At 38.9% G+C, this 14,428-nt stretch overlaps 1 protein-coding gene across 1 annotated transcript; it reads left to right on the plus strand.

Moving 5' to 3' along the window:
* The first annotated feature begins 275 nt into the window (after positions 1 to 275).
* On the plus strand, positions 276 to 14,003 carry LOC139474141 (peflin-like). The gene is made up of 5 exons (XM_071257027.1): positions 276 to 445; positions 1,788 to 1,959; positions 4,504 to 4,662; positions 6,499 to 6,642; positions 11,173 to 14,003. The coding sequence occupies exons 1-5, from the start codon at positions 425 to 427 to the stop codon at positions 11,397 to 11,399; spliced, it is 723 nt and encodes a 240-aa protein (XP_071113128.1). The 5' UTR covers positions 276 to 424; the 3' UTR covers positions 11,400 to 14,003.
* The last annotated feature ends 425 nt before the right edge of the window (positions 14,004 to 14,428 follow it).

Here is a 14,428-nt window from a genome sequence, read left to right on the forward strand (position 1 = left end):
AAGACCTCTCTCTCTCTGTATGAGTGTGTGTGTGTGTGTGTGTGTGTGTGTTATCAAAGACATATATATATACATACCTTATCTTAGATATTAAATTGTTGTCTGTGGTCGATTGCAAATTATACACAGAAATACAATGATCACATTTGTAAACATCACTGACTGACTAAGCCGGAGCTTGCTCTCGAGGGATTGACGTCATGTCGGTTCTGTGACGTCAGAATGTCTGATAGTTGATATCTGAATTTCACAACATCGGATACAGAAACAATGTTTACATAAATCGCACGTATACACAGTAATATTGTGTGACCGCGCCCGTTATCTATGAACAAGAATTCGTTATTGTGAAATACGATTTGTATTTACCCCACATATTCATTATTCGTTTCAAGAACCCTGTACATCTTTTCACACAACCGAGATGGCGTATCCTTACGGACAGGTAACCAAATGAGTGGTTGTCCACTATTTTGATGTCATGAATGTATATTTGTTTTGGGAACAGTTTTTCAATGTTGTTCAAACGTTTGGGTAGTTCCGTGTTATCTCTAAACGACTCTCCTAACTGTGTTCTAAGTTAAACCGACCCGATGCTCGGGGCTTAGTAGGAAGTGAACGCATTCCTGTAATATTTTATCAATGAGAAGTCACAAGAGCTCTTTATCAATCTAGACAGTCAATTTTCAACAACAAGCTATGCCATAATCACATATTATAAGTCGAGGTCTATTATGCGGACTTTTGGGAGAAGCCTTTTCGTTTGAAGATGTTTGCATCGTGTGTACGCTTTTCCCAAACAAGAGTCATCTCCCTTTGGTTTATACTAAAAGGCGTGTTTAGTCTAAAGAAAGTGAAAGCACACGCGCTCGAATGGCATAAACTCTTTCACTCGCTATGGCTGAACATATGTTATATATCTACATTACATTACATTATGTCATTAATTCTAGCATAGGGAGCGACGTTCATGTGTTTGCAGGGATGCTGTTGAACATACATCCAAAATTTAATTTTGGTTGTAGGGTAACCCCACACAACTAACTCACTGAAGGATATTTTTAGTAAACTAAACATAAAAACTTGCAAACCATTCATGTGCTTTATTCAGCATTGCAGGCATGCAGCTTGGCACTAGTCAGTGAATCAAAGTCAAAGTGCCTGTAGCACACAACTATTTCCACTTGAGTGGATTTTGATTTTTTAGTATAAAAGTATCTCGTTGGATAGAGAAACTGGCTCAGTCCATCTGTCACATTTCATTTTTAAATATTTAAATATTTCTTTGTGAAGCTTTGTATGCACATCAGACAAAAGCTGAAGCGGTGCCTTTTGCTATTCAGGAGGAAGTTTTGTAGTGATAAATGTTTGCATTTCCATGGCAACAGGTTCAAATGAGGATATGTTTTGTTTCAAGTACAAACACATAAACCTTCCATTATTTCTCCATGAAAATCCATGCAAATTTATCAGGCTTGTTAGGATTAGGTTCAGATGTGGGTAGTGATTATCATGAACTTCAATATTTCTTCATGAAACGTGATATGCACATCAGGCGTACAACAGTTTGAGAGGTTTTTGTATTGTCACTTATACATACAGGCTATAGGACAAAAGTCTTTGAGTGGTATTAATGAAATATGACATATCAGCAGGGGATTACATGGGATATTGATGACTTTACCTTTGTGATATGAATTCAATTGAAACATGCAGTTATCGTCAATAATGTTTATCATCAATTACATTACTGTCTCACTTTTGTAAGAATTGATGTCCTGTTGCAGGGCCCCCCAGGGGGATACGGTGCCCCACAATATCAGCAACAGCAGCCGCCACAACAGCAACGACCTGGCGGGTACCAAGCCCCAGGGCAACCAGGATATGGGGGTGGTGCTCAGCCTCCAGGAGGCTATGGAGCCCCAGGACAGCCCGCATACGGGGGTGGTGCACCTGCAGGTAATCAACAGGCAAATTGTACTGTAATGAAGTACTTTTTAAGAGATTGGTTATTAATGATAGGGGAGCATTACCGAGGTTAAAGTCTTGTCCATGTTTTTCACAACCCTCTCTGTAACCCTTATCCTATGATATTTTTATACAGCAATCTCTGATGATAAAGAAATTGGCTATACTATCATCAGTGGTTTTTTCGGAAAAGGGAGTTCACTCAAATTACAATCTGAAGCTGTCTTGATTGTTTTCGTATTTGAGAAAAATGGAGCTAGTCACATTGCTCGTTGTCATTGGTCAAACTATGATGGTCCCTGAATTTAACAATATTCTTAATGAAATGTTGGAATATGTTTTATTTTCATCTTTCCATCTGTAGTGTAACTTTATTATAGGTTAGAGCACAAGGACCTCCTGTCTAATTGTTGAAATTGTTAGTTAGAATCCAAGACGTGGAGCACCGATCACTCTAACTAACCATTTCAACAAGTAGACACTAGGGTCCAAGTGCTCTAGCCTACTTAAACCATGTCCAACATTTATAGCACATAAAATGCTTAAAAACATTGTTTTGTTAAAGGTATTATGAAAGATGTGTGTGAGTCGCCCTGCATGTAGCACACGAAATATGTTCCCTGAGACTTTCACACGTGCACCTCACACTTTGCCGGCTATGAAATGCATGACCTGGTGCAAGTTTATGATTCATTTTGGACCAACTTGAGAACATTTATCAATCATCTAAACAAAACTTGCCCATGTAGATCGGCCTATTATCAAGAAGTGAAGTTTGAATAGCGTCATCAGCAACTCAATTTCATTCAAATTTTGCAAAAAAATAGTCACTGCAATAAACTTACTTCAAATTAAATGAGGCCATAGCACCCACTCTGCTTCTTCCAATATCAGGGCGGTCGGGTAGCCTAGTGGTTAAAGCGTTTGCTCGTCACGCCGAAGACCCGGGCTCGAATCCCGACATGGGTACATTATGTGAAGCCCATTTCTGGTGTCCCCCGCCGTTATATTGCTGGAATATTGCTAAAAGCGGCGTAAAACCATACTCACTCACTCTTCCAATATCACACATTAATTTAGTAGTTGTGGGACGATTCACCGATGCATCGGTGGAACGTGATTTTTTACTTCTAGATACAAGTATTGATCACGGTGGCGCACCAAGTAAAACATATCGACACATACGTTATATGTTTGCTGTAATAACTGTTACACCAAACAGTTATTAGTAGAAAGCTAGTAGTGAAAACCTAAATATTTTTATCCATTGCACCATATTTTACACTACCAACTGTAAATTGTCAAATACGAGGTATTTGGCCATCCTTTCTATGAAAAAGACGGCTTACACACCACAGATAAGAGCATGTGCAAGTATTGTGATACATATTGGATTGTGAACAAGGTATTGTGATATGTATCGAATCACATTGTTGGTTTGTCATCTCAGCCCTATAATCCAGTCATAATATTGTGGGCCATATGAACCTCAAACTCTTTCGGTAACTAGTGTCATGACAAGAGTAACTCAGGTAAGTTAATGAGCCCATGACCTAGTTTTGCAATATTAGTAGAAGTGAGTTCTGCTTTAGTCTTTACACATTTGTGAATTCTAATCAGTTTTAAAGTCAGGGAAAGTTACTTTAAGTTGACAAAATAATAGTTCATAATACATTTTTACAGGCTTTTTGTATTTTTATGATTACGGAGTTTTCAGCCCAAAGTCAAGGGGTGGAGGAGGAAAAAACAAAGCCAGATTCACTTTTTTTAATGCAGAATGCCTCAGGGATACTTTATGCACATAATCTGTGCTCAAAAGACTGCCATTTGTTAAGATAAAGCCCCTTGTAACAATAAAAATTCTACCACTTACAACACGGACAATTGTCAAGGGAGGCTATTCATGTTCGGCTTCGAGATCAACAAAGACCGATTATGTATCTCTTTTACTAGTTTACAACGGTAAATTCATATGTTTATTATAAAAAGGTGATGATAACAAATAAACTTATAAAAAGGTGATGATAACAAATAAACTAACTGACAATGCGGCTATCTGCAAGAAAGAAAAATTTAGAGTCGGTGGGTTCCTTACCCCCAAAAATATAAAACTATGTTTATGACGAGCATGCTTATAATGAATAGACGGACATAAACTGTTTCTTTATGTCCCAGACATTTGCAGTATATATGCTGTATATATGCTTATAACGTACAACAGTTATAACAAACTAAATTTAGTGGTCCCTTTGAGTTTGTTATAACCATAGTTTACTGTAGTTCCTGTTCTCTACAACAGGTGCATTTAGTTTGAATGTGAGCCCTCCTTACACTTTAATCACATATAACTAGTATGATACAGGCTTGATTAGTAACTTGTGGCTGCTGTTGCTGTCAGTGTGAAAATACTCCACAACACAGCTTGACAGTAGAATTTGTTGAGTTGCAGCTATTATTTACTGTCACCTGATTTGATTTTTTTTCTGTAGATGTCGTTTATGTTGATTGTGATTCACAATGCTTGTTGTGTTTCAGGTTTTGCTGCTCCCCCCGGCATGGACCCCCAGGTGCACCAGTGGTTCTTGTCAGTTGACCGAGATAGGTCAGGCAAGATCACAGCACTGGAACTGCAGCAAGCCCTCATGAATGGCAACTGGAGCCAGTTCAACCCAGAAACGTGTCGGCTCATGATAAGTAGGTTGTCTCATCACACACTACTGTAGGCTCCTGATAAGTGCGTTGTCTCATCACATTCTACTGTAGGCTCCTGATAAGTAGATTGTCTCATCACACTCTGCTGTCGGCTCCTGATAAGTAGGTTGTCTCATTGTCTCATCACACTCTACTGTAGGCTCCTGATAAGTGGGTTGTCTCATCACACACTACTGTAGGCTCCTGATAAGTAGATTGTCTCATCACACTCTGCTGTCGGCTCCTGATAAGTAGGTTGTCTCATTGTCTCATCACACTCTACTGTAGGCTCCTGATAAGTGGGTTGTCTCATCACACACTACTGTAGGCTCCTGATAAGTAGATTGTCTCATCACACTCTACTGTCGGCTCCTGATAAGTAGGTTGTCTCATTGTCTCATCACACTCTACTGTAGGCTCCTGATAAGTGGGTTGTCTCATCACACACTACTGTAGGCTCCTGATAAGTGGGTTGTCTCACTGTCTCATTACACACTACTGTAGGTTGTCTCATTGTCTCATTACACACTGCTGTAGCTCCTGATAAGTGGGTTGTCTCATTACACACTACTGTAGGTTGTCTCATTGTCTCATTACACACTGCTGTAGCTCCTGATAAGTGGGTTGTCTCATTGTCTCATTATACACTACTGTAGGTTGTCTCATTACACACTGCTGTAGCTCCTGATAAGTGGGTTGTCTCATTACACACTACTGTAGGTTGTCTTATTGTCTCATTACACACTGCTGTAGCTCCTGATAAGTGGGTTGTCTCATTGTCTCATTACACACTACTGTAGGTTGTCTCATTGTCTCATTACACACTGCTGTAGCTCCTGATAAGTGGGTTGTCTCATTGTCTCATCACACACTACTGTAGGTTGTCTCATTGTCTCATTACACACTACTGTAGGCTCCTGATAAGTGGGTTGTCTCATTGTCTCATTACACACTACTGTAGGTTGTCTCATTGTCTCATTACACACTGCTGTAGCTCCTGATAAGTGGGTTGTCTCACTGTCTCATCACACACTACTGTAGGTTGTCTCATTGTCTCATTACACACTACTGTAGGCTCCTGATAAGTGGGTTGTCTCATTGTCTCATCACACTCTACTGTATGCTCCTGATAAGTGCGTTGTCTCATCACACACTACTGTAGGCTCCTGATAAGTGGGTTGTCTCATCACACTCTACTGTAGGCTCCTGATAAGTGGGTTGTCTCATTGTCTCATCACACACTACTGTAGACTTCTGATAAGTGGGTTGTCTCATTGTCTCATCACACTCTACTGAAGGCTCCTGATAAGTGGGTTGTCTCATTGTCTCATTATACACTACTGTAGGTTGTCTCATTACACACTGCTGTAGCTCCTGAAAAGTGGGTTGTCTCATTACACACTACTGTAGGTTGTCTTATTGTCTCATTACACACTGCTGTAGCTCCTGATAAGTGGGTTGTCTCACTGTCTCATCACACACTACTGTAGGTTGTCTCATTGTCTCATCACACTCTACTGTATGCTCCTGATAAGTGCGTTGTCTCATCACACACTACTGTAGGCTCCTGATAAGTGGGTTGTCTCATTGTCTCATCACACACTACTGTAGACTTCTGATAAGTGGGTTGTCTCATTGTCTCATCACACTCTACTGAAGGCTCCTGATAAGTGGGTTGTCTCATTGTCTCATCACACACTACTGTAGGCTCCTGTCAATCTGAAACTCACCTTATCAGTGATTTCTGTAGGAATGTTGGATTCAAATGTGCTTACCATTTTTTTTACTTTCTGTCAGTTCTCTATGCTTATACTGTGAACATGATCTATCTATTTCCAGGCATGTTTGACCGTGATATGAGCGGAACCATTGACATGAATGAATTCAGTGCCTTGTGGAACTACATCCAGCAGTGGAGATCGGTCTTTGAAAGATTTGATGGTAATCGCTCAGGAGCTATTGAAGCCCAGGAACTTCACAGTGGTGAGTCAATGGACCTCGTACTATTCCATTCAGAGGCATGGCATAACTTTCAGCATGTTCAGGTGACATCTCATATCTACTTTGGACGTTGTAGTGTTAATGGAGGACATCATTCTCCCTGTCCTTTCCACCTCTCCTCTCTGAATCCCTTTCTCTCTCAAGCAAATCCGGACATTTTGATGGTGAAAAATTTCATTGCTAGGTTGTTGTGTGAGGGGTCCGAGTTGACACAAAATGTATTCGACGTAATAAGCGCCCACGGCGACATTTGCTAAGATATTGGCATGGTGAACAATCCCAATTAGCACTCCTATTAGCACAAGACCTATTGATTCGCGGAAAATACGCACTCGTGTGTTATATGCACCCTTAATTATGGGCATTTAATTCTGGAAAAATATATCTGTCGCACATAAACATTTCAGGCTGTCAGCATACACCATGAAATGTATCTTTCAACTCTGAATTTTTCACCAAAATAACATTCTAATAAGAGCCCCCTATTTCTAATTTTGAGAACGCCCTGGGCGCTTATTACGTCGAATACGGTATTTGTACTTAGGAGATGGATACTGTGTTTTCACTGTACAGCTAGTTTGCCTGAATTTGAAATTGAATTTTGAACCGAATGCAATTTCAAACTCCCTGGGGTTGGCCAATATATTGAGTAAAGCGACATGGGGTGAGTGTGTTGTTGATCTGAATTATGGAATCACTGACAACAGCTTTGAAAAAAATATGGTGCTCTACATGATCAAGCAGTTTGTTGACACCATAATACTTCACATGAACTTCTGACAGCCACTAAAAGCATTTAGCACAGCAACTTCCTAAGCTAACATGAGGTGGGCACCCTTTGAATATTGTAGGAACCTTTTGTAGTCATTTTGCATTTTGTAGCCTGTAATTGTACTTCTAGTTATGTAACTACTGCTACTACTCTAAAAATAAAAGATTGATTTGGATCGGTGATACACAAGTTTTAAAATCTTGGCTCGGTTTGGGTACTTATTAATAACATAAATCTAAAATCTGACAGGGACATTTCAAAGTCATTTATATTGTCAAAGGGATCTTAGTCGTCCACGGTATCAGAAACACTTATCATTCTGATTTCATTATATTTCTGAATTTTCAATGTTTAAGATTGGCAGATCCATAAACCAACCAAAGAAATATGTATGGCCTAACGGGACAATGTTATTAATAATCAGTTTCAACGTTTTGTTGAAGAAGCTACCGGTATTCTCTATAATCTCATTGACACTACATGCAGGCTTATCTCCCTTTTGTTAGTTTACTCCAGCACACTGTATTACAGGGTCTTCAAGTTATGAGACCTTTTAAGTAAAAGTTATGACATTGGACTGGTACCATTCTGTTAATTATCAAAGCAAATGACCACATCACAGTCACAATATGATGTGTATTGTGATACTTCTAAGCTCACCTGACTCAAATCAAGTGAGCTTTATGTAGTGCCCTGTTTTGCTGGTGTCGTGTGCATCCGTCATAAATGTCTTCTGAGAACCACAGGTCCAAACAAGCTGAGTGATAACACACCAATGTGTTGAAGACGTTGGAATTTGATTTTCAATATGGCTCCCTATTGAAAAAGATATTTTTGGCAAATCATGAACTTTGGTGCATGTGTAGTTAGTAATGGAACTCAATATATATGTTCTGTTTTCACAATATTTTTAATTTTGTTTGAACTTTTCACTTTGACCATGTTCCTAAATTCTCCCAAATCTGCATCCTCTCACTATAAATGTGATCTCAAGATCATTGATGCTGAAATTTCACATGCTTGTTCCCACCAATAATGACACCCTAATTTGTCCAGGAGGTTAGAATCTAATCTACCAAAGCAGCCACATTGTAAAATCCATTAATGGCCATTCGGTCTATTAGAAACCCCTAAGGAAAAATTGACAACTTGACTCCCTTGACAACTTTCCATGCATGCAAAACGAAACATGACAGATAATGACTATGTGACATTTGTTTATGAATAACAAGCACTTTATTCTTTACATCAACTTTTCAGGGTCCCGTGACTCCCGTCATTAGATTAGTTAATATATATACATGCTTATATGTACAAAATATACATACATGCTAAAATGTACAAATATAACAGCATTATGACCCTCCTGGCTACGACAAACCAAAATACTCCATACCAACATCAATCACTGGAAAAAAGGAAACTACTAGAAACTATTGAAAGAAACTAAAGAAATAAGCCAGCCATTCGCAGGGACAATGCCAGCTTATAATTACAAAATATCATTTCTCTGTCAGTTTAAATAATATTAAGAAAATCATCCTTATCATTCGGATCACGACAGGTACACAATCATAAACCACTGAAGTTTATTGCAACATTAAGTTTTCCTCATTGATCAAATTCATTGTAAAAAAATCCATCATAATGGGGAAAATTAAATTGCTACTTATGTTATAAATATTGTGTTAAAGAATGTAGTTAAGAATTTTGTGAGATACACTATCACAATCAGGGATATGCATATGTCTATTTATATTTTTTAGGATACCCACCATGGCTAATGATAATAAACATTTCTTGAAAGATAAAGGGCAAAGGTGAATAATTAACTGTAAAAATGACAAATAAGAAATCCAAATTAAAGTATTATCATGTTGGGGGGCAAATGGGTGTCTCAGGATGAAAATGGTATGACTTTGTAGTTTCCACTTTTGTTTCGGAGGAAGTTTGGTTGGGGACTATGCATATCTTTTCGGAATGCTGTTTTCTAGCATATACTACAAATTATAACAGGATATATTGGAATGAATATAGACTGCTTTGTTTTCTGACTAGATAAGATTTGTGATGTTAATATCAAATAACAGTTGCATGTCATGAAACAGGTCTTTGAGAGGCTTTAGGAAGTTTCAACAGTAATGTGTGTATGTATCTAGTAAAAATATAACATGGTTGAGATAAAAAACAAATGCATTCTAAATTAATTTCATTGAGTAGAAGTGGAATGGGATTAGCTGTGTACTGGATCACTTTGTTGTTTTTTGCTGTGATTTTGGCAGAAAAACAGAAAATCTATGACAATGACATTTGTTACTGACCATTCTCAGAATGACACAAACCTTTATGATGTCGCTCACTGTATTTTCTTGTCCCAGCTCAATTATTTACAGACCGCCATCATATAGCTGGAATATTGCTGAGTGTGGTGTTAGACAACAAAATAACAAAAGATTTGTCTGTGAGAGTTGAACTTTGGCATGTATGTTTCTCCTTAAGTTGACATCATAATTTTTTTAAATCATTAAAGTTCAGTGTTTCTTTTAAGTCTTGAGTATTTATGCAAAAATCGTTTGAATATCAGTGCCGACAGCAACTGTATATTAAGTGTCTTAGTTGACATTTCAAAACAATGACTGCATATCCAGGTGCCTTGGCACTATTTTCTCACAATCTACTCATGATGTTACACTATTTCGCCATTATTTTCTGTGAATGTATTCTGAGGAATCCCAATGACGAAATGCATGATGTGTATGCAGCTTGTACAGGCCATTCATTCTAGCATGTATAAAAACGTGGACCAGTACCATATTCGCCGTAATAAGCACCCGGGGCGCTCTCAAAATTAGAAATAGGGGGCTCTTATTAGAATATAATTTTTGAGAGAAAAACAGTTGAAAGATCGTAAATTTCGTAGTTAATGCTGACAGCCTGATATGATGCAAAAGAAAAGTTGGTGCTTATTATACACGACAGATATATATTCCAGAAATTAATTGCTCATAATTAAGGGTGCATATACCACACGAGTGCGTATTATACACAAATAAATAAGTCTTGTGAACATTGATCAATCGTAAGGAGTGCTAATTGGGATTGTTCACTAGCCAATATATCAGCAAATATCGCTGTGGGCGTTTATTAGAGCAGGGTGCTTATTGCGTCAAATATGGTAGTTGAAAGTGCTGCAATTCACTATGCAATGTTGCTGCCCTTAGTTGTGCCAGCATCAGCCTGTCGATAGTTCAGCATTCACTGAATATGATTATTGGTCTATCAGTATATGTGCAGTACATAAGTAGTAGACATGTTTTCCAATGACACATGCTGAAATGCTGTCCAATCACTCCAATAGCATGTTTATCATGTGGGTTGTATCAGCTGAATCTGTGACTGTTCATGGGCTTCCTGTTAAGTTGACCCGTGAAGATATCCGGGGTAGAATAGGTCTTCAGCAACCCATGCTTGCCATAAAAGGCGACTATGCTTGTCGTAAAAGGCAACTAATGGGATGGGGTGGTCAGGCTTGCTGACTTGGTTGATGCATGTCATCGTTCCCAATTGCGTGGATCGATGCTCATGATATTAATCACTGGATTGTCTGGTCCAGACTCGATTATTTACAGACCACCGCCATATATCATGTCAGAGGCATTTAAAGACGGTGTTGAGCAGCTATTCTATCAGTATCACCTCATGTACCAGTCCTAATGATGATCCAATTACCTCTGTTGCAGCATTCAGTCAGATGGGGTATAATTTGTCTATGAACTTCGTCAACATGATCGTCTACAGATTTGATATTCAGGCGCGAAGGCAGCTGACCCTTGATAACTTCATCCAAGCCTGTGTGATGCTGAAGTCCCTGACCGACGCCTTCAAGCAACGAGACACAGCCATGAGTGGAACCATTAACCTTAGTTATGAAGACTTCATGTCCTTGGCTGTCTTGAATAAACCCTAGTTACTAAAACAATCTTTTAAGCTTAGAGTCAATCATGCCAAAGATGAAATACAGTTGGTAGTTTTGAGGACAAAGACAAACAACAGTCAGTGTAATTCAGTAAGATAATTGCTTTGTGATTGCCTTAAGCTCCGACATTTCAGTAGGCTGGAGTGTACATGTAGTAACCATTTAGTAACTCCCATCAATCCATTAATCCTTTGCTCCTGATGCAGGAGTTGCTTCAAATCAAATTTGACCATTTTTTTACTGGATGTTACAGTTGCTTGAAAGGCTGCTTAAATTAGTTGTGCAAATACAAAACCCACCAGGGAAAGCCCTCTCAGTTCCTACAATAAGAAAATAACTCACTCTCAGGATGCAGAGCTCATACAGTGATCTGACCTGTCAATCTGTTGACAGGATGACACACAAATCTCATTAGTTGAGGCGTAATCGGATGGCAATGTATCTTGACATGCAAACACCCAACATCGTTGGCCACTTGACAAGGACATAAGGTGTAACAAGTGCGACACTCACCATTACAGGTAGAAATATCCAACAAGGGATACGTCTTTGGTTTCAAATCCTTCCTGTCATTTTGTCTTTGGTGATGGTGCACATCTTTATAGAAAATTACTGTAGAATGTTTGCAATCTTTGTTTTCAGTCTTGTGCAACACGCACAAATTAGTCCTGCACTTTCTATTCATGATTCAGGTGCTTGATATAGTTTTCTGAACTATTACTAATTAACACTCCCTCATGACCTACCGAGGGCAGTTGGGTAGCCTAGTGGTTAAAGGGTTTGCTCGTCACGCCGAAGACCTGAGATCGAATCCCAACATGGGTACAATGTGTGAAGCCCATTTCTGGTGTCCCTAATCATGATATTGCTGGAATATTGCTAAAAGCAACGTAAAAACCATACTCACTCACTCAAGACATTCTAGGAAACCCATTCAGTTCAAATAACTAAGCCTACTATGCTTGTCGTAAGAGGCGACTAACGGGATCGGGTGGTCAGACTTGCTGACTTAGTTGATGCATGTCATTGATCCCAATTGCGTGGATCGATGCTCATGTTGTCCATCACTGGATTGTCTGGTCCAGACTCGATTACTTACAGACCGCCGTCATATAGCTGGAATATTGCTGAGTGGGGCGTTAAACAACAAACAAACAAACAAAATCAAAGAACTATGAGGCTGCCAACACGCGGTTATCAAAATGCAGTCACAGAAACCTTTCTGTTCATGTGGTCAGTGTTCGGACTGTTGAAACCCTGGTGTCCTCTCTTGCAAAGCTGCCACCTTGAATATTAAAATATTGCTCTTCACTGGGGCTGATGTGTATATAAACTGTGATTGTATTCATCAGGGGCGGTCGGGTAGCCTAGTGGTTAAAGCGTTCGTGCGTCACGCCGAAGACCCGGGTTCGATTCCCGACATGGGTACAATGTGTGAAGCCCATTTCTGGTGTTCCCCGCCGTGATATTGCTGGGATATTGCTAAAAGCGGCGTAAAACCATACTCACTCACTATTCATCAGCGTTAATATTTATGTCACCCCCGTTTCTGATAGTGGAAAAATGAAATACCTTTCTCATCAAACATTGTTTTTTAACTTTGATTGAAACTTTGTATGGATTAAGATATATTGCCATGTATGGGTAGTGCTAGGTGGGTTTCAAACTTATTACAAGGCAACTAGGCTTGGGCAGATTGACAGTCTTGGTACTTCAAACAACACTATTCTAACTCAGAATTTAAGATTTCTATCCATCGAACAGTTAATGTCCCATAATAACATAAATCAAGTTCTGTTTCACACAGCGCACAGGGGCGGTCGGGTAGCCTAGTGGTTAAAGCATTCGCTCGTCACGCAGAAGACCCGGGTTCGATTCCCGACATGGGTACAATGTGTGAAGCCCATTTCTGGTGTCCTCCGCCGTGATATTGCTGGAATATTGCTAAAAGCGGCGTAAAACCATACTCACTCACTCACTCACACAGCGCACTAGGTACCTCAACATTTAGATGTGGATATAGCAGCTCTGTTAGTTTACGCATGTATGCTTCTGTTGCCTCTGAGGTGTTGGCTGTCTTGACATGATTGACATTATCGCTCAACTCTTGTTTAATATGGAGTATATACATTTGTTAATTTCTTTATATTTTAGTCACTTCAATAACTACAATAAATGTCTTTGATCAATAAAATAATTTTCAATACTGCTCTTAATATATACATGGATCATCTATTTTATGAATATTGTTTGATACCTGTTTGTTCAGCCAGTGTAATGTACGGTATGTGTGTAACATGTTCTCTCTGTACTAGATCCGTTAGAACGACAATATTAACTTTAGGAGTATACAAAATTGTCTTTCATTTACATATGTATACATCCCAGTATATTTCTATCAGTAAATGTAATTTATTTGATATGCTTTTTCAGTGACGTTACAACTGTTGTCATGAACAGCTGTTTGGTTGGAATCAGTATTGAAACATGGACCAGGAAATCTTTTTTAAACAGACATGTTCACTGAAGTTTATTGTCACAATATCTTCTTTGTTTTCCATTTGTAATTGCTAATTGAATAAACACATTTGTTACTTCTAACACAAGGTTTGTTATTAGCTCAACTGGTTTATGCTTAATATGGGGAGTGTCCTGCAATGCCATCTGGGGCGTTTTCTATTCTCCTCATAGATTGTGTGAGCAACCATGTTTGTTGTAAGGTGGTTAGGCTTGCTGACTTAGTTAATGCATGTCATCATATCCCATTTGCGTTGATTGATGCTCATGATATCAATCACTGGATTGTCTGGTTCATACTTCATTATTTACAGACAGCCGACATATAATGTGGATTTGAGCACTGTTTCAGTTAATTCCTAGTGTGTCAGCTTAATGTGTGAGGAAAGCCTGAAGTTATGCATTGCTTAGTCCTTTACCTCTTTGGTGGCACAAACCAGGATGGTGCTGGCAAGGAAGTGAGTGAGTTAAAATTTAACATCGCATCAGCATTATTTTAGTTA

The sequence above is a fragment of the Haliotis cracherodii genome, unplaced genomic scaffold (genome assembly GCF_022045235.1).
Source record: "Haliotis cracherodii isolate W230 unplaced genomic scaffold, xgHalCrac1.p SCAF_1, whole genome shotgun sequence".
In the NCBI taxonomy this organism is placed as follows: domain Eukaryota; kingdom Metazoa; phylum Mollusca; class Gastropoda; order Lepetellida; family Haliotidae; genus Haliotis; species Haliotis cracherodii.

Coding starts and splice junctions, on each gene's coding strand:
- LOC139474141 (XM_071257027.1), top strand. CDS start 425: ATGGCGTATCCTTACGGACAG. Junction 446..1,787: donor TGGCGTATCCTTACGGACAG/GTAACCAAATGA, acceptor GTCCTGTTGCAG/GGCCCCCCAGGGGGATACGG. Junction 6,643..11,172: donor AGCCCAGGAACTTCACAGTG/GTGAGTCAATGG, acceptor CCTCTGTTGCAG/CATTCAGTCAGATGGGGTAT.